Source organism: Papaver somniferum, chromosome 1 (genome assembly GCF_003573695.1).
Source record: "Papaver somniferum cultivar HN1 chromosome 1, ASM357369v1, whole genome shotgun sequence".
Lineage (NCBI taxonomy): Eukaryota > Viridiplantae > Streptophyta > Magnoliopsida > Ranunculales > Papaveraceae > Papaver > Papaver somniferum.
The window spans coordinates 28,146,255-28,167,587 of NC_039358.1; the positions used below are offsets into that span (position 1 = coordinate 28,146,255).

The 21,333-nt window shown below is 36.6% G+C and overlaps 2 protein-coding genes across 5 annotated transcripts; one reads left to right on the plus strand and one right to left on the minus strand.

Annotated features, from left to right (window-relative positions):
• Nucleotides 1-4,626: 4,626 nt before the first annotated feature.
• LOC113281886 (plant UBX domain-containing protein 7-like) lies at nt 4,627-5,976 on the plus strand. Its single transcript, XM_026530792.1, has one exon. The coding sequence runs from the start codon at nt 4,689-4,691 to the stop codon at nt 5,739-5,741; it is 1,053 nt and encodes a 350-aa protein (XP_026386577.1). The 5' UTR covers nt 4,627-4,688; the 3' UTR covers nt 5,742-5,976.
• Nucleotides 5,845-15,642, minus strand: LOC113281868 (protein NETWORKED 1A-like). 4 transcript variants are annotated; one of them, XM_026530782.1, is made up of 12 exons: nt 15,363-15,642; nt 15,090-15,130; nt 14,345-14,497; nt 13,676-13,876; nt 13,370-13,492; nt 13,163-13,200; nt 12,957-13,071; nt 7,417-12,489; nt 6,977-7,132; nt 6,653-6,760; nt 6,414-6,550; nt 5,845-6,258 (listed from the first exon to the last, which is right to left on the minus strand). In XM_026530782.1, the coding sequence occupies exons 3-12, from the start codon at nt 14,420-14,422 to the stop codon at nt 6,015-6,017; spliced, it is 6,273 nt and encodes a 2,090-aa protein (XP_026386567.1). In that variant the 5' UTR covers nt 14,423-14,497; nt 15,090-15,130; nt 15,363-15,642; the 3' UTR covers nt 5,845-6,014. The 4 variants fall into 4 exon arrangements, with proteins under 4 accessions (XP_026386567.1, XP_026386550.1, XP_026386556.1 ...); XM_026530765.1 differs by having other exon boundaries at nt 15,090-15,137; XM_026530771.1 differs by having other exon boundaries at nt 15,090-15,205.
• Between the last annotated feature and the right edge of the window lie 5,691 nt (nt 15,643-21,333).

Sequence of the window (21,333 nt, forward strand, 5' to 3'; positions counted from 1 at the left end):
CAGTATGAATGATCCTCATAAAATAAAGGAGAGAGAATATCATCTGGATTCGGATACGTTAGTTCTACTAACGAGTACAACGTTGTTGGAATCCACTTCCCTGAATCTTTTAGAGCAAGTCTTATGGTGGAATCTAACCTATTCCAAGCGTGGAAAATTCATGAAATGTCAAGTCTAGTGGCTTCCAAGTTGGGATTTTCCACAGAAAATCCAAGCAACCTTCCATGGTTTGGTGGAAGGATCAATGGAATCCATCTAAAACGCCAATAAGAATAGTGTGGAACGCCAATAACATTGGCGCAGTAGAGGACAAGAAACGCCAATAGGATTGGCGCAGTAGAGGACAAGAAACGCCAATAAGAATGGCGCTCAACGCTAATCAAAATAGCGTTTTTCATTAAAATATTATTAAAAAAATGACAAAAGTACAACAAGTATTTCAAAAGAACCCTCAAGTTCATAAGAACTCGGTACAACCTATAAGAGCATAAGCAATTTGGAGGTATAATATACCACTTTCGATAAGCAAACAAAGCAAACCCGCGAAAGTAATTATCTTAAACTCTTACCAAGGAATAAGAGTCTCTCTATTTACGGATTTTCAAGGCTCTAAGTATGTTTGAATTCAAGCCAGGATAACTTAAGATACAAGTAAACACTTTCTCAGTTTATATGAAGTTCTTACTATGAATTCATGTAAGCATGCGAGAATTCCGCCTTGAAATTACACAAAATAATGTCTATTATGGTCCAGGGTACTGGAACCGTGCATAATGATGGTACATAAAGTCTCAATAGACTTTATATTTACGAGCACATGGTAATGCTCAATAACACTCAAAACTTAATCAATGATCCACAAACACAAAGTGTCTATGAGAATCGTATCAAAGTTGAACATAAACATGTAGAATTGTTTGTATACTTTTTCCAGAATGAAACTGTATGAGTTATCAAACTGTTCGACAATTCGATAACCGTATAAGGTAGCGATCTAGTGCCACGATATGTTTGACGAAACACTACTTAGAGGTCACCATCATGCATCCTTTTATTTTATTGAGTTGTGAGTTTAAGGAAAATATCCTAGTCCGGATCAACAACATTAACACCCAGTTGCTCAGGAACATTGGTACTAGTAAGAATCTTGTTATTCTAAGCTATTACGTTCCATCTAGGGTTCAGACAAAACGTAGTTGCAGAGCGATGGTAAGGTTGCGACTAAATATACATATTGAGGATAAGGAGAAAGATCATCTTACATGATCATACTCTACCTAAGCACAACATAATAAGAAGCGAAGAAAGTGTCAGGATCAATGAAGTTTCTTCCCTCGAGTATCTTATTAGACATCCTTTCTCAGGTTCGAACTGAGGTCGTTTTAGAGTGCAAACTAGTATGCAAAAAATGACGAATAACGGAACTTACATTACAAATATGCACCTTAGTCGCCATCATACCCATCTCTATGGAGGTGATGGCGACAATGATAATACAGCTGCTAAGGTGGAAGTAAGTCTCTATTTTGCTTGTTGCTTTGAGAATAAATGTGGCGTACCATTGCTTTTTTTGTGGTGGACGTCTCGTGACGGGGTTAGCTTCAATGAGAGATACTCTTACAAAGGTAAACTGGACGGGAAAGCTAGGCTAAGGGCCGAAAGATATATTATTCTTGTTGTCAGGCCTTAGATATTTTTCAATTTTGGTGACACCCAAAATTATCCGAAATTATTAAAAATTCCTACATAACTCGCATCCTAATTGTTAAGGAAACTTAAATATAACACATCTAAAAAATCACGCCTTGGAATTTTACAAATTTTATCTCGTTAGAAAGCTTTTAATGAGATCTACGAAACGAGTATAAACAACAATATCATATTTAAGTTTTTAATTAAAAAATCGGAGGTAATAGTTCTTTTAGGAAAAAAAATTTGAAAACTGATTATATATTTATGCAACCACCAAAAAAGATGCATAACACAATATGCAGACACCACAAAATATGCGTAACACCTTATATACTCATATTTTGGTTCATGCATCCACTAATTTAGTTATGCAACCACTAAAGCGATGTATTTGCCTGAATCCAACAGAAATACAGACGCATTACGAATTATGCAACCATTTTTCGACTGCATAACAAGTTATGTAGCCATTATTTTGGTTGATTTTAGTGGATACAGAAAATAAATTGATGTATTATGCAATCATGTTTTCGGATGCATGTTAGGTTATGCAGCCATTTCAGCGATGCATAAAAGATTATGCAACAATTTTACATTTTACATAAAACTAATAAAAAAGTGTCGGATAATGCGTTATGCATACATTTTCTCTATGCAGACTTTCTTGAATGCATATGACATGTCATGCATTCATAACAACAACATCTTCTTCTTAGTTTTCTTCTCCTTGAACTTTTGTTGGCCATAACAGCGTCATCTTCTTGTTACTTATTATCTTCCAGGTAACTCAACTCACAAATTTAGGATACCACACATACATCGATACACCCACGTGACCATTACCTTTCTTCAAGCCTAACCTTAATTTCTCTTTACAAACCTTAGTTCTCAAAATCATAATTACGGTATCACACCAATAAGGTTTATTCTCAATAACCTCAGGAAAACCAAATCGAAACACAACGAAATTATAACTTCACGCAAAAAAGATGGAACTAGATCTAGAAAACCATTGGATCAGCTCTACTCATTGAAAATTGAAATAAGATCGCAGGTTTAAAACCTAAAAATGGAATCACTTTGGATCTTCTTCAAAAAATCTTATCAATTGATGGCAACAACATGATTACCCTCGATTAATTTCACCATGTTCTCTCGGCAAAAAAAGTTAATCATAAGAAAGAGAAGACGAAGGAAAAAAGAAGTCACAAAGAAAAAAACCAAGGAAGAAGAAACGAAGAAATAATTTTAGAAAACATGGTCATGAGGAAAATTTTAACCAAAAAAGTGGATGCACACGTGAAATTTTCCGCCCATAAATTTCACGGTAAAAAAAAATCTAAGAAATGCGTCTAGTAGTATTTTTCACAAACCGAAAAAGATCAATCATCCTCTTCTGCCGGCCCAGTGATCGTTTATGGGAAACTTTGTCGGCTCATGCAATGGTTTGGTGTGCTTAACTATCCATCAGCGATCACATCTACTCCCTCCGTCCCACTATTAAGTGACCTAGTTTAAGTTTGCACAATTTTTAAGGCAAGCAAGGGAAAAGAGTATATTTAAGCAATTTTTACAATTATACCCTTATGGATAATAACTAGTGAAATTTAGAAATGATTTATCTCTCAAACTACTCCACGAATGTTCGCAAACTTCATACCATTGAAAAGCATATTAAAACACTTATGCAACGAATATAAACATGCCTATCAAATTATCCATATTTCTTATATTTTTATAATTAACTAAAAGGATAATTTTAGAAATATCTCCTTATTTAGTGATATAGGTCACTTATTAGTGGAAAAAATATAAAATCAAATAGGTCACTTAATGATGTTAATGATGGGACGGAGGGAGTATATTTTTAACCCTGTCACAATAGAATATGTTTATCTTCCCAAACTGGTCGTAACGAAAGAATATAACATGTCAGTATGAATGATCCTCATAAAATAAAGGAGAGAGAATATCATCTGGATTCGGATACGTTAGTTCTACTAACGAGTACAACATTGTTGGAATCCACTTCCCTGAATCTTTTAGAGCAAGTCTTATGGTGGAATCTAACCTATTCCAAGCGTGGAAAATTCATGAAATGTCAAGTCTAGTGGCTTCCAAGTTGGGATTTTCCACAGAAAATCCAAGCAACCTTCCATGGTTTGGTGGAAGGATCAATGGAATCCATCTAAAACGCCAATAAGAATAGTGTGGAACGCCAATAACATTGGCGCAGTAGAGGACAAGAATCGCCAATAGGATTGGCACAGTAGAGGACAAGAAACGCCAATAAAAATGGCGCTCAACGCTAATCAAAATAGCGTTTTTCATTAAAATATTATTAAAAAAATTTCTCCCGTAAACTTTAAGAGCAAACTTTAAACCTGTTTCCTTAAGTGATACATACGTATCCCTAAATAAATGTGAGAAAAAATATATGTTAAATATTTTTATATTCCTTGAATAAGCTATATGTATCTTCTCCACCTGTTCCAGAAAACATTATAAACAAAAAAAACGAATAAAAGTCCACGCTATTTTGATTGGCGTTTTTGTAATTCCACCATAAGACTTTAGCTTCCATGATGAGATCCAAATGCTGAGGTGTCATGGAATATGGAATTCTTCCATCATGAGACTTGCTCTTAGAGAAGGCCATGTCGAAGTATACACACTTGGTCATGGTAATTATGTGAGATTCAATTACGAGTCAATCAAACGAGTCAATTAAAATCTAACCGTAAAAAAAGAGGAAACAATCCAATCCATGGACCCCCAAATTAAATCAGAGCCCTTTTACTAGCCCTTACGGCCTAAAGCTCTGGACTTTTTTTTTAGGACTCTCTCATATTTGGGAGTTTCTATATATCGTATTGTGTTGCCTAATACCACCCTAAGTCTATAAAAAGAGGAAGGTATAAATAACTTCAGATCTCCTTCTAAGAGTTTTGGTACTGAAAAACAATTTTCCTTCTCAGGTCTCAAAATTTCTCACGATGGATACGGATACGGTTCGTGCTGCATTACCAATAAAAAGAGATACCTTATATGATGTTGATGAAATAAATCGATCAAACAAAAAACAGCTGGCTAAACGACCTAGGGTTTGGGATTCTGAAGATGCAACAAAAACCAGAAAAGTTGATCAAAATAATGGTAATCTTGCTAAACTATACCGTCCTCCTGTTGAATTGATGTTTAGGGGTTCTTTCCATGAGTCAAAGGAAGTCGCAAAGGCACAGCGCAAATGGTTATTACTTAATCTGCAGTCACCGACAGAATTCAGTTCGCATATGTTGAATCGGGATACATGGGGGCATGAAATCCTTGCTGGGATGATTGCATCTAATTTTATCTTCTGGCAAGTGTGCGATGACACCACTGAAGGTAAGAAAGTGTGTGGTTGGTATAATTTGACGGGTTCTATTCCTGCGGTTCTTGTTCTGGATCCGTTCACAGGCAAGAAGGAGAAATCCTGGAGCGGGATGGTTCAGCCTGAGGCATTATTAGAGGACTTGATGCCTTATATGGATGCAGCTCCTCAGGATTCATTGGAGAAACCAGTGGAGAAACCTGTTAAACGCATAAAAGTATACAGCAGAAGAAAAAGAACAGCAAGAAGAAAGTCCGAGGAAGAAAAGGCGATCGGGGCATCATCGATGAAAAACATGACAGCTACTGGTGTTCTAGCTTCAAATGATGATGCAAATGAATGTAAGAGTGACGATGTAGGAACATTACTGAGCAAGAAGCTTAGGTATCTTGAACTCGCTGAAGAGCCAAAGGAGGTCGACAAAAAACTTCTTTGCAGTATCAGGATTCGACTTCCTGACGGACGCAGAGTTCAGCGAAATTTCCTGCGTACAGATCCAGTTCAGCTGTTATGGCCTTTCTGTAGCTCCCAGCTTGATGCAGCAGAGTTTCCGTCTTTTGAATTGACGCTAGCCATTCCAGGTGCGTCAAAGACTCTTAATTATGAAGACAAGCTGACATTCGAGGAATCTGGATTATCAAACTCAATGATCTCTGTAACTTGGGATAGAGCATAGGTAAGGTTTTATGAAATGAAATCTACATTTACTGATTAGTTGCTGATGTTGAAGTTGTTGTTCTTCAGAAGTTAATAAAAATGCTTAGCATTTTGAAGTAATCTGATATGAAATCGGATATTGAATCCGAAATTTTATACAGAAAAATTTACATAGATTATATTTACAACAATGTACCATCCGCATGAAAGTTCCCATTTCCCATTTCAGAGTCTAAATAAATTTCTAAAAGATTCAAAATTTCTCTATCCTATTTGTTTTACTGTTCTCTTATTACAAGTATGGGAGCCTTTTGGGTGATCTAGCATTCTTGAGTGTCATAACAAGTTTTTGTCTCTCACCTTCAACCTCTGCTAATTGGAGGCTTAGTTGAGAGTAACGATCGTGCATCTCTTTTAGCTCAGTCTCCACTGTCACATATCTTCCTTTAATCTCCAACATGTCCTTGATCAAATCATTTATGTCCTTGAAACTTTGGAATATGGCTTCTTCGTCACTGTGTTGTTTTAAGAAAGAACTGGACAGAAAACAGAAAATGATGTTCATTTGAACACTACGACAGCTTCTAAAAGGTAGAAAAGTGATACAAAAGAAACAGAAACGGCCGCATCGAAATTAGAAAACTGCAGCCATGGACAAGAAAACGTAGCATTCAAATTCTGAATAACCAACCTTTGGAAGCCTGACTTTTTCTTTGTCTTCAAGGATTCTGCAAGCTCCATTTCCAGAGCTAGCACCCTCTCCAGTGCATTCCCACAACTTGAAAATTCACTAAATAAAGGAAATATGATCCCTAATTCCTCGTTTGTCTGCAGAAAGAAAGAAAAACGTACAGTGCAAATTATAATTCAGATGAAAAAAATCAAATTTAAAAATATTAAGGGTGTACATTGCTGTAAGCCTGTGTATACCTTGTGTAATTGCAACTGTTCTCTTTCTAGACCTTGAAAAATAGATTGACAATGTTGCTGCTCATGGGGGTGAATAGAACCCAAGTTCTCATTCTTCATTCTTTCCAACTGCACAAATATGATAAGCAGCTTAGCCTTTATTTTTTACACGTAAAAATAGTTTTAGGCTTGATCCTCATTACTAATATCAACCATGCTGTCACACTTAATTGGAGAAGAAGAAAACTTCCGTATACTTTTCTGTTACGTGGGAAACCATCTTGTATGATACTGACTAGGAAAGTAAGATGATGAAAACTGGACTTTATTAAACACAATACATACCTCGTGATGAAGGTTGTCCATGCTAGACATTATACTTTGAGCTTTGGCATGTTCATCAATGAGAGCTAAGTGATGTGCATCGTTTTGCAGTAGGCCCTTCTGGCCAGCACTAGCTTGCCTTGAAATTCCAACCACACTTCTGGACACAACACCGTCCTGTTTAATTGTAGAACTTATGAATTAGGCATCTCACACAGCTACAATATAGAGTTAGAATGAGCGGGTAAGCGTGAAACACAAAAGCTTTTGGTAGAAGTTATTGGAATATCATTTATCTCTTAATTACTCCAAACCTAGATAAAGTGATATTTAAAAATACACAAACCTTATATAAGTTCCAGACAAGATGACTATTAAATAAAGTTACCCGGCTTTGCAAATTAAGGTGGTTAGAGAGCCAGAAATGAAAATGCGAGATTGTTTCATGAAAAAGATATTACCTGCACAGGAACTTGAGAGGCATCTGCCAGTTCTCTGCACGAATCCTCGTCTACAACAGATTTACTGATTCCTTCTTCTTGAAGAATTGTGGAGGATGCAAGACTTTCAAGCCGTTCTTTCACTGAGTTAAGTTCAACTGTGATCTTATATCTTTCCTCATTGCATTCTTGCAACGAAGCTTCAAGTTTTTGCTTTTCCTCTTTACAACATTCAAGGCTAATCAAAGAGCATTCAAGCTCTGCTTGCATTCTATCATAAGCATTGACTTTTTCACGCTTTTCGGCAAGTACTCTTTGTAATTCAGACTCCAAATCCAAAATTTTCACTGACTGTTCTTCATTTCTTTTTATTTGAGAAGCCTCAACTTTTTTCAGATTCTCTACTTCACTGAGAGCATCTTGTAATTTGAACAGCATTTCCTCCCCATGCTTTTTGGAGACGAGAATCTGTTTTCTCATCTCTTGAACCTTAGTTTCACATTGATCTCTCATGAAAACCATTCTCAAGGATTCTTGTGCAACAACTGATTGACCTTCAGCCTCTTTCTTTTCACGAGCCTGGACACACTCAGCCTCAGCCCTATCTTTTAGTTCTTTTAAATGGATGGACAGGTTCTTGAACTCTTCGGTTTTCAAACTCTGCTCAGAAAGCCTTCGAGTAAGCTCCTTTTGCTGGTCCCGCAGCTGCGTCAGCTCATCCTCCAACAACGAAATCTGAAGATGCTGTTCATCCAGTTTACTTTTTATGACTATTATTGTAGTATCAAGTTCTTCTTGGGAGGAAAGCAGAACATTAGCCTCCTCTTGGGAAATCAACAACGCCTGCTTCAGGTGTGCAATCTCAAGTTCATGCCGACTAGTACATTCAACAACATTACTATCTGCTATATCAGCTCTATTCTTGTGATTCTCAAGCTCTTCAGAAATAGCCTTAATCCTATCCAAAAGGGATTTTCTCTCAACTACGGTTGCTTCTAACTCAGACCTCAAGGAACTGAGAGTTGACAGCAGCACAGCATTTTCTTCAACATATTGAGCTTTGCTCGAAATACGGTCATTAACTGTGTTCAGCACAGCAAGATGCTTGATATGAAGCTCCCTGTAGCAACTATCTAGAGTTTCAAGTTGCTGAACCAGCTCCTGCGTTCTGCTTAGGAACTGGCTTCTCGTGTAAACAAGTTCAATATCTGCGGCAAATGCAAACCCATGAAGTGTAGCTAATTGACATTCCAGATCACTGACTCGGGCCTGAAGAGACAAAACATCTGCATCAGCCTTCCGCCCAGACTCCTCACTGAGCAACAAAAGATGACAAACTCTTGACTTCTCATGTTCTATATCTGCTACCAGTTGTTTGAGATGTAGAAGTTCAGATTTGTGCGCATCGAGAGAAAGCAGCTGATCATTTTTCATACTCAACTGGGAGGAAAGATCTGCAACCTTATTCTCTAATTCCACCCTCGAGGTTGTATCTGATAGCAACTCATCACGCATGCACCCCAAATTTTCTTTTGCACTCTTCAGCTGATCTTTCAGCTTAACAGATACCTCATTGCTAGCATTTAAAGAGATCACCATAGCTTCGCTCTGCCTTTCAGAATCAGCAACTGCCAACTTAGTTCTCTCAAGTTCTGCACTTACATTCTCTAATGCCTCATTGCTGGCATTTAAAGAGATCACCAAAGCTTCGCTCCGCCTTTCAGAATCAGCAACTGTCAACTTAGTTCGCTCAAGCTCTGCGTTTACATTTTCTAATGCCTCATTGCTAGCATTTAAAGAGCTCACCACAGCTTCGCTCTGCCTTTCAGAATCAGCAAGTATCAACTTAGTTCTCTCAAGCTCTGCATTTACATTCTCTAACGCCAAAATCTTCTGAACAAGATCTCTGTTCTCACCAGTAACATTTTGCACCTCAGCTTCAAATGCTGCAAGCTTTGATGATATCTCTTGGGTATTCGCGGCATATCGTTCTTCATTTTCTGAGCTGAGCTTAAGTTTATTGGTAATATCTTCAATTTCCAGCTGAAGCCTTGCAAGATGGCCCATGGAAGCATCTAGCTTATTTGCCATACCTTGTATATCAGATTCATATTTTAGCTTCACTTTTTCGTATTCCAATACCTTTTGAGCAAGAATGATATTTTCATCTAAAGTTCCCTTTAGCTTTTCTTCTAGCATTTGATTTTCCAAAGATAACTTATCTTGCAAAGAAGAGACAGTTCGTTCTAGATTACCCTTCAGTGAAAACTGAGAATCAAAATCTGATTTCAATTTTCTCAACTCCTCTTGAAGAGAACTAACTTCATGCTGAAGTCTACTTTTCTCTAGACTTTCCTGCCTTGACGAATTTTCCAGTTCAGTTCTCTCTACAGTGCTTAACTCATATTTTCTCTCGTAACCTTTGTATTCCAAGATTGAACGTTCATATTCTGAGACCTTTTGAGCAAGAAGACCATTTTCCTCAGAAAGATTCTGTAGCTTCTCTTCCAGTACTTGAGTTTGCAAAGACTGAGAATCAAAATCTGCTTTCAAATTTCTCCACTCCTCATGAAGAGAACAAACTTCGTGCTGAAGTCTACTTTTCTCTAGACTTTCCTGCCTTGACGAATTCTCCAGTTCAGTTTTCTCTAGTGTGCTTATCTCATATTTTTTCTCGTAACCTTTATATTCCAAGATTGAACTTTCATATTCTGAGACTTTTTGAGCAAGAAGACCATTTTCATCAGAAAGACCCTGTAGCTTCTCTTCCAGTACTTGAGTTTGCAAAGCCAACTCGTCTTGTAGTGAAGATACTTTTTTTTCTAGATCCCCCTTGAAAGAAGACTGAATATCAAAATCTGTTTTCAAGTTTCTCAATTCATCATGGAGAAAAGTAACTTCATTTTGAAGGCTGTATTTATCCATATTTTCTTGCTTCAACAAGTTCAGTAGCTCGTTTTTTTCTGATGTGCAAACATCAAATTTACTTTCATAACTTCTGTATTCAATGATTAGACTTTCATAATCTGAGATCTTGTGAATAAGATCAGAATTCTCATCATAGACCCCCTGAAATTTCTCTTCCATCATTAGATTATGAGAAGCTAGTTCGTTATACTTTCTGACACAATCAGCATTTATCTCCTTCTGGGCATTCACGTCATCTAGAGTGGCTTGCAGCCTTATCATCAGCAACTCATTGGACACAGTTGAGTGATCTAGCTGCTCAGCAAGTTCGCCCAGCTTCTGTTTCATGAGCTTGATTCCATTGGTAGATTCCTGCAAGGTTTCTTGTAAAACTTTTGAGAATATGTACAGATTTAAGTTCACCATATGCATTTCACCAAGTTCATCTTCTGCCTTTTGGTACAGTTCTTCCTGCAAGCGAAGCGATCTTTTCAGATCCACAAAATGTGTATCTCCACTCAAGAGCTGCTCATCTTCATTCTGGTCCTGGAATTGCAAGGGTTTGAGAGCATCAGATTTTGTAGAATCTACCCTTCTCTTAATATTTGTAATGGGAAGCTCAATCTTCGAATCCATCAACACATCCAGAGTATCCAGATTTCTTACTCCAGTTTTCTTCGGTAGGCATGAATCAATTGCTTCTGATTTCTCTTCCAGGTAGTCCTGATAACAATCTAAAGATGATTCTTTAAAGGCTTGTTTAATGAGGTTCTCATTAGTCTCAAACATTGATAAAACCTGGAAGGATAGCAATTCAAGATCCTTTTGTAACTGACCCACTGCAACAGAGTGATTCCAGCGAGCCTTTTTTAATGCTGTTTCTGAAGTGATTGCCCTTTCCTCAAGCTCCTTGTTAAGAGACACTAAGTCACGCTTGTCCTCAACAAACCTTACAAACTGTGTATTCATGTCTTGGTGCATTGCTTCCATTTGAGTTTTACAAGAAGAAATTGTGTAAAAGCAAGTAGAGTGCTCAGTTCTGAGACTCTGCAACTCTCCAAGCATTTGCTTCTGACTTTCCTCAAGCTCCTGAATGAGAGCTTCATAGTAGCACTCCATCTGATCCAATTTTTTGGTGAGGCTATCTCGCTCAAATTTGGACTCCTCCAACTCCTTTTGAAGTCCACTAATTTTAGCTTCAAATGCAATGGTTGTGACATAATGATCAGGCTCCTGAGACAGCTGAGGAGACCTCCCCGAGTACAAATCTGTGCCGATATTTAGCAGTCTGTTTCCAGAGATGAACTTCTCAGATTCCTCGAACCTCATCGCTTGGCTATGCTTCATATCTGCCGGAGCTGCTTTCACATCTAGTGACGAGGGCACTTGTGTGGTTACTTGCTTAAGATTGTGGAGAACCTTTTCTAGTGATTCTAACTCTGGCTGAAGATAACGAAAGTCTCCTCCATGGTAATCGTGGCAACCCTTGTTCTGTATGGATCTTACATTTTCCTCCATAACTAGAAGACCCTGCAACCATCCCATATGCAGGGTTTGAAATAGAAGAGCCTGATCTTCTGCAACAATGTCTCCAGATGTAAAATGATGACTCGATCTGGAATCCTTAAGCTGTTCGTAATCATATTTGAACTTTGAACACTCAGATTTGAGTATAGAAACCTCTTTCGCAAGCTCCTTTCCAGAAACAACCTCAGCATCTAGTACTTTATCAAACTTCAGAGTTTTAGAACCTAATTCTTTTGCAAGGTTCTGTAAAGAAGTCACTTCCAGTTTGAGTTCTAAGATAGAGGATTCGGCCATGTCTAAGCTTCCTTTAAGTCTACTGTTTTCTTCATAAGCAGCTGCTAAGTCATTATCCATGGAATAGTCTGAACTCCATGCATGGACCCAATCATTGCCACCCTGTCCCACATTCCGATGGTCCCCTTTATCAGGATTAGGACTCTGATTAAGGGAAAGTCCAGCTAAATCACCAGAGGTTGTGCTCTTGAGACTATCAATTTCATGTGTGCTTGAATCATGCTTGTCCGCATATAGACTTCCTGACGTGGTTGACGAAACATCGATCCCGGTGGCTGAGTCAGCATAGTCTTCATTCAACTCTTCCACCTCTTCAAGTGCAGGGAGGTCTTTAGATTCTGATTTGAACCTAACTCTCCCATTAACCTATTTTCAAACAAACCAAAAAAAAAAGAATGCTTCAGAAAAAAAGAAAACAAGAAGAAAAGGGACTCCACTTAATTTGCTCCATTCGAAGATACCAAAAGGAAGAAATTAATAATGCTGCTTTAGCAAATGATAAAGAATGTCTAGCAGATACATTATCATCTCAGGAACCCACTGAACTGCTACAGTAGTTCTCGTTTTTTTTAACAGAATTTCTGTCGGTTGGAACCAAAATTAGAATCTTTTCAAAGTTCACACACGTTCATTTTAATTAGACCTAGGTGATACTAGATTGCCAGAACATATCATAAGTTTTAATTCTCATTCATTTGTTTGATCAATGAGGTTTCACAACAGTTAATCCTGTTAACCTACATCTACTCAATTTTTTAGCCCGATAAGATAGATGATCCAAGACCAAAATTTTACTGAACAAATTATGACTTTTGTGGTGTGACTTTATCTACCTGATCACGGGCCATTTCACCAGTAGATGCTAAATTTGCAGTAGATCCATTATAATCACCTTGGACAGTAGTTTGCAAACCTGTCTCTCTGAGTTCCCTCTGCTGTTCAAATTCTCTATAAAAAGCAAAAACGAATTAATGAGCCTGAGATAAGTCCGTGAAACTATCAGAATGATGCACTGTAGCAGATTTCATGAGAGTAGTACCTGAACCCGGTTTTAGAAGTGAGTGGCTGGACAGCAACCTACATCAAGCGACGCAAAGAATTACAACAAACACGTGATAAATAACATAAGCACTCGTGTGCAGTAACATCATAGATTATTTTCAGTTCTTTATCCAAAATCAAACATAGTGAATATTTTGCAGATAAGAGATTTTCTTTTTTTGATCAGCGGATAAGAGATTTTTACATGTAAAATTGTAGCGAAGTTGCATCCTTGAAGAGGCAGAGCAATAGCAGAAGGCTGTGATGCATCTGCGTAATCAGCAAGGTTGATAATACCCTCACCAAGAAAGCCCGACCGAGAAGAACCCTGATATTAGGAAAATTCAAGCTAATTAGAAAGTTAGTCTGAGATCAAAACACAATTAAACAACAAAGTTACTTCATTTTGCAGTTTAATGGTTGTACTGTGCTTGATATGAATGCTAAAACATCAAAAGTTCAGTTGTCGATGCTGGCACGTAAAAAAATAGATTCTAAGAAAGACTAATACCATTGCAACAACAAGCTTATAGTACTTGTCTTCATACTGTTTGCTTTTGGTATCCTGAATAAGCCTCGTAGTTTCATAAATAGGATCTGCCCACTTGCAAGTCCCATTTCTTACACTTGCTTTGCTTGTCTTTGCTGTTGCCTTCAAAGAATCGGCGGGAACGAAAGAAACGAACAATTTATCCCATCCAGTTTGTGGTATCTGTACAAGGAACAGAAAGCTCAAATAACTAGAGGATTTGAGCAATTGCATAAAGAAGCCTTTACTCTTGGTAACAAATAGGTTTGCCACCAATGCAGTTTTGCAATTAGAGACTGCTTATCAGCAGTGACAACAGTTTGTAATCCTGGAAAGTAATAGCAAATTATGGCTTAAGCTATGAGTCAGACCAAAATCTCAGTCATGCTAAAAGGTGTATGCTTCTAGCCAGACTATTTCAGTTGACATGATCGTTTAAAAAAAGAAAATGATTGGAAAGACAAAAAAAATGATTGAACAGTGCCAATAGCGTGATCCATCTAGATAAGCCTGGTAACACCCCAGTAGAACCGCAATGTAAATAACAAAGAAAGGTAACCACATTGAAAATAAACCAAAACCAAGTCGGAGCAGTATAAAGTTGAAGAAGCTGCCGATTTTAGCATTCCAACCAAGTGTAACATAACTTACATTTGTAGCATGGAATTGCAGCCGGAAAACCACTTTCACTTTAGTCTTCTCAAGCTTCCACTTGGCAATCCTCGACATTGTGACTAAACAAATCAGCAGCAGTTAAACATCAGCTTTCCTGCTTCACCCTTCTTCAACATTTCCCGTAATCAACTGCAATGCCGAAATGTTGGTAAACAAAACTCATAAGAAGAAGTTCAACCCCTAGAATTGCCAATTTAATAGGTGAATTGTTAGTTATCTGGTGCACTGAACCTATAAGAAAAAATCATGACGATTCCAAGGATCCAAAATCATCACTATTTGGCCAAATTATATCAAAGTCCTAGAAGAAGCATGCATTAACATCTAGGAAACAAATTCACAGAATGTGATAACCAATTGGACAGAATTTGAATCCCATGATCTAGCTTAATCGAATTCATATAGTGTCTTTGATCCACATAGAGAACTCTCATAACACATCAGTTCCAGTGACCAATCCTCACTATAGAGTGTAATCCAAAAACAAATTCAGGCAATTTGCAGCCAGCATCATTCTTTCACCAGACCTAAAAATCTAGTGTTTCATCAAATTTCACAGGAATCCGGCAACATTTCCCCGTGATCCCTCAGATTCACACTCTACGCCGATTAATTACCTAATTTTCGAGCCAGATCAAGTAAGACTATACTCAACTAAAACCAAATTACATTATCTGAAATGAAACTAGACAAAGTTAATCACGCATTCAAGAACAATTACCTAAAAAAATTCCCCAAAAAAGCTTCAATCAGATTCCAAAGCTGAAAACTACAAATGCATTAAACGGGAATTGCAATTATCAAATCAAATTTTGAGCTTCAGATTTCAAATTCACACTACAAAAAAAATGTCAACCGGATATCACTGATAAACAGTTCAAAACGCAACAAACTTTCCAATTTGAAACTGAAACCATAAAAAAATCAAAAAAATCAAAGAAAAAAAAAAAGGAAAAAAAGAAAGAAAGATGAAGTAGTGTAATCAGTGACTTACCTAATTACAAGATCTACTTAATTTGGAAGTAAGATTTATTAATAAGACTTTTTGAGTTCGACGGTGATGATGATGATATGAATCTAGTGAGTGATTCGTTTTCTATGTTGTTAGGAGTGAAAATGATGATAGAGCTGAGTGGTTGTTGATGAAGAAGAAGAAGAAGAGATGTTAATATCAGCAATCAGCCATCAATGTAAAGTTTAGTTTCGAAAATGGGGATTAAAGAAAAGCAACATCCCGCCAAAGCCTGTAATTCCCATTTATTAATCTCTGTGCTTTTGGCAGGTAAAACCAGTGTGTGTGTTTATTTACTTCGTCCGCCCTATTTAATTCTTGTTTACTCAAATCTCTATTGACTATTATACCCCCCATTTTCCGCCCAGTAAAGCTTAAAAGGCGAGTGACTGCAACATCAGGTCGAGCTGGAGTCCTCCAAGTCCTATAAAAACTATGGTAAAAAAATAAAACTTACGGTGCATTTGTTTGCATTTGGGTTGCGATCTACATTTGAATCAACCGGACATGAATCAGATGTTAGACTGTTTATTTTCTGGTTTTTATCAGATCTGGCTCGCTATCTAACTCAGACTTCACTCCCAATTTGGGTTTATTAGAGTCGGGAGATAGAATGTCCATGCCATGAGACCAACCACTAACTCACATATTTTTGAACCAGTCAAGTCAGATCTGACTGAAAAAAACAAACACATCGAATTAGATCCAGATGACTCAGATGATTTTTGTCAGTTCCAAATGACTCGAGTGATTTCAGTCAGATTCAGACGAGTAAAATCAAAAAAAAAAAAAAAACATAGTGTTAGTTAATTAATCTAAAAATAGCTAGATTTTTTTTTATTGATAATATTACCCGACAACTTTATCATTATCATGTACCACAGTAGCATCTGCTTCATTTGTTTTGCATTTTTGAACCTTCGTCGAATAAGTTGAAATTGAATTATTGGAATTTAACCTTTGTTCAATGAGTTGAAATTCAATTGTTCGAAGAAAAAAAAGAACGGACAAAATTATATGGGCAATGGTGTCCGGATAAACATTGGATCTAGAGGTAAAATGCACTTTTCCTTTCCAAATGACAAAGATCCAAAAGGGCAATATCGTAACCAGAGACATTAAATGTACCCCTGGAAAACAAAGTGATGAATCAATAATTTCCTACTACACTACACCTATTGCTTAGAACATAGGTACTAGGACAGTAAGACATCGATTAGAAAGTTCACTCTTATTTTAATTAATAAACAAATACTAGTATTGAACAAAACTCACCGTTGTTTCGTTTGGACGCTGCCTTAAATGGTAAATGGTCCCTTTCTTAAGTTTTACACTTCCGTAAGATAACTCTCTATCAAATAAAAAGATTCTGCATTCATTTGTTTGATTCAAAGGAAAACTTTACAATATCAGTGCACAACTAAAATTTTACAAAAAAAAAAAAAAAAAAAAAAAAAACAAATTTGTAAATTACTCTCTCCGTTCTTTTTTAATAGGTCAGTTTTGTTTTTAACGAAATTTAAGAAAATTAAGAGAATTAATCATTAAAAGTGGTACTCATAACACTTGTCAATAAAAAAAATGAAGTGAAATGATCCCCATGGCACTTGTTAGCAAAAGAAGTAAAGTGAAGTGGTTCACATGATACTTGTCATCAAAAGAAGTTAAGAGAAAAGTGGTCCCAAAAAATTAAAATAACATTTTATTTTCCCAATTGATAAACTGACCTATTTTTTGAAACTTTTATTTATACAAACTGGCCTATTAAAAAAAAACGAAGAGAATAGAAAAATATTTTTTAAAAGAAATGCACGGTTGCAAATAAATATGATTTGAATATTTATTTACTTATTTTTGCTCGGCACCCGTGACTTCTGCGGCAACCGGTAAATGTAGCGCGGACGAAAACCGATCTCATGTGAGTGACCAAGCCATTACCACTGGCCAGACTTATCATCCGACTTTTTGGATATCTATTATTGGCAAGCCTTTGATTCTTCAGCTTTGCAGAATCAACTATATCGGGAAGTGGGAAATGCGAATCTCTTGCTTCACGTATATCCCAATTTAATTTATACATAGGATTCCTACCAAGTATTGTGTTTTGGAATGACCAAATCATGCAATAGGCTTTTCTTAATTCTAGAAGTGCTCGTGATTGAAAAGCCCCAGAAATCTAGTGTTTTCAGTTGGATTCTCTCCGACACAAATTTTTGTCTTGTTACGGAAAATTTGGCAAGGGAAATAGTGTCGTCATCACATGATATTTGTTTGCGTTGTACTTTTCCTCTTTGAGTGTGTGGTGTTTCTTTGTCAAACACTCAAACATTATTATTATTATTATTATTATTATTTTTTTTTATTTTTTTTAAAAAATTTATTATATTATTAGATGAATATTATTACATGAAACTAGTTGGAAGCCTAACAAGCTAAGCTCCAACGACATACTAATACATTAATTGAACAGGTTGATGTGCTAATCTACCGGCGAGTCTCATGGATAACCTAGCCAAGGGAGCCGAAACGGCGGGAGGGGGGCTGAGATTGTGTCACAAGGGGGGCAAACTAACACTACCTTCCATGTTAATTCCTGTAATATTACGCCATTGGGGACTCGAACCTGTGACCTCCTGAAGCGCATTAAACTTTTGAGAAACGGGGATGACCAGCTGAGCTAGGGACCCGTTATATTATTGTTATTATTATTATTATTCTTATTATTATTATTATTATTATTATATTATTGGATGGATATATTATTATTATTATTATTATTATTGTGAATCATAATATATTGGGGCCAACAAATTAACACTAAGCAAGTACTAGTAAAAAACAAATGACAAGGACATATACTACATTAGTAGGTAATTAGTACTCAATTAAGCGTGCTTTCTCTTTGTCAGTTAATATGTTTATACTCTATATATCCTCTTTATGAGCTGCATTCCACTTTTGTGGTGTGGCGGCTAATCTCCGGTTCTTGTTAGATGTATCAGATGATTCAGAGCGTGTCTTTTTTTCTTTTTTAAAGAAAAACTTAGGCCATGGTAGCTTAAGAGGTGTACAAGTTAGAGCTAGTAGTATAGAGTTGTCAATTAGTAACCCGGCCCGCGGGTTGACCCTACCCCGGCTTGTTTCAACCCGGTTCGGCTGGGGTTGTTTCCTAAACGGGCCGGGCTAGGTTTGTTATATCTGATCCTAATAGAAAACAAGCCGGGCTAGGTCTAACCCGCGGGTTACCAGTCAACCCGTTAAATTATGATAGTAATCTAGAATGGGAGGTATCGGTAGTATTTTACCTGCTACCCAGGTAACCGGGTACTTCTCATAATCTTATCTAAGTTTCCCAAAGAAAGAGAAATCAGAAAACTTCTCTTAAGTTTTAGATCTGGAGTGGAGGGTGGAGGCAGAGCAGAGGTATTCCGTATTCGTGTTCGTGAGTTCGTCTCTTTTTCTAACTTAAAACTAAATAGGGTTGTTTTTTGATTCTGAGTTCTAGATTATATTTTGAATCTTTGATCTTTAAGTTTACTGTTTAACTATAATGATCTTTTTTTTTTAATTTTCTAACTATCTGTTATTCTGTTTGATTTTCAGGGGTTAGGGTTAGGGCTTTACTCGTAATCAACTAACCAAGTTTTATCATTTAGGTTGTTTTTTCACTTCTAAGTTATAGATTAGATTTTGATCTTTAAGTTTAACTTTAATGATCTTTTTATTTTAATTTTCTAACTATCTGTTTGATTTTCAGGGGTTAGGGCTTTCTTTAGACTACCGTTGAAGAAGAATAGGAAAAATTGGCCGATGATTTTACTTCTACTTTCCTAATCTAGGTGAGTAGTTCTAAGTTTTTAAATTTTAATGCATAACTTGTTTTAAGTACTGTTAGGTGTTTGTGGAAATGATGCTTAGAACCCCAATCCCCTTTTCACGAATTTGTGTCATTTATTGTTAACTCATGAGTCATGTCTCTTAATGTCAATCTATCTCTTAATGTCAATCTATAATAAATTAATAATGCATAGCTTGCTTACATTATACAGCTTATGCTTGTGAATATTTATTTGAATTACAAAGGTTTACACTGATTCTGAAAATGGAAATGAACTCCATATGCAGCATGTCAGAATCAGAAAGCACATGTTTTATTTTGGCTTACATGAAAGTGTAAAAAAACATACTTTTGTTGGCTTTGCCTTTGCCAGTTTGGGATGTGTACTTGTTGGGATTTTAATTATTGACAGCTCTAGTCCCCTGTGATGTAGCTCAAGGCTTACTAATTTTGATTTTTGAATTCTTTATGTAGCTTCCTAAAATGTCAGTTGAAGAAGACCATGACGATGTCATGAGTGAAGAGGATATCACAGTAGTAGAGTCGATGACAAGTCAAGAGCATGCTTCAAAGAAACGGAAATTTACATCAAAAGTATGGAATGATTTTGATTGGTCACGAGACAAAGATGGTAAAGAAAATGCTACGTGCAAGCATTGTATGAAGGAATATGCTTATGACAGTCAGAAAGGAGGAACATCAACTATGCCAAGGCATTTAAAGAAGTGCCCTAGACTGAAGATGCAAGATGTGGGGAAACTTTTGTTATCTACAAAAAATGGAGAACTGGCTACTCGTGCACGCAAAATAGATCAATCAAAGTTTCGGGATTTAGTTGCAAGACTAATTATTGGTAAAAATCTCCCCTTTAATTGTGTAGAATGGACTGAATTTAGGGAGTTATGTAGTTATCTGAATGTCGATGTTGAAACCATATCAAGGAATACTACAAGGTCTGATATTCTTAAAATGCATAAGTTCCAAAAAGAAGTTATTCGCAAGAAATTACAATGTGCTCCAGGTAAAATATGTCTAACATCAGACATGTGGACCTCCGTCAACACCACTGGATACATAAGTTTAACAGTACACTTTGTTGATCAAGATTGGGTATTGCAGAAGTTTATTTTAAATTTTTCTCCACTGCCACCACCCCATACTGGTCAAGCACTTTCAGATAAGTTATTTCTGATGTTAAATGATTGGGGAATTGAAGGAAAAGTAACCAGCATCACTTTGGATAACGCTGCATCAAATACTTCATGTGTTAAGATAATGAAGAGTCGATTCATTGCAAGGAATGTTATGTCGGATACTGGGAAAAGAAACTTTCATATAAGGTGTTGTGCTCACATAATAAATCTTATTGTAAGATATGGACTGACAGAGATTGATCCAGCAATAATCAAGATAAGGTTAGCAGTGAAGTACCTTAAAGGTTCACAAAGAAGAAAACAAAATTTCTTGGATACTGTCAGCGGTTTAGGAATGTCAGTAAAGATGGGTGTTCGACAAGATGTTAAGACAAGATGGAATTCTACTTATCTTATGTTGCAAAGTTGTATTTCGTATGAAAAAGTCTTCACTCATTTGAGGTTGGTGGACCCTGACTATGCAGAGTCTCCTAATGGGGAAGAATGGGAGCAAATCAAAGTGGTCACGAAGTTTCTCAAGGTCTTTTATGACCTCACGACTCTATTCTCTGGAAACAAGTATCCTACTTCTAATTTTTATTTTGATGGGGTTTGTCAGATTAAAGTATTATTAGATCAAGAGACAACTAATGACATTGAGTTCATCAAAACATGGCGAAGAAAATGCAAGAAAAATTTGCCAAGTATTGGAAAAAATTGAGTCCAATATTGGCAATGGCAGTCGTTTTAGACCCTCGATTGAAGTTTGAATTTGTAGAGTTTACTTTAGAAAAGGTGTATCCTGTTGAGTGAAATGAAGAAGGAAGTTGATATTATTAGAAAAAGGATGGCGGCACTCTATAAAGAGTATCATACGGCGTCAACTTTAAGAGGTTCGACAACAACCAATGAAACTCAGAATTCGGGTACTGTAAATGGTGGGAATTCTGGACGCAATGGAAGTGCTTTTATGCAGGTGATA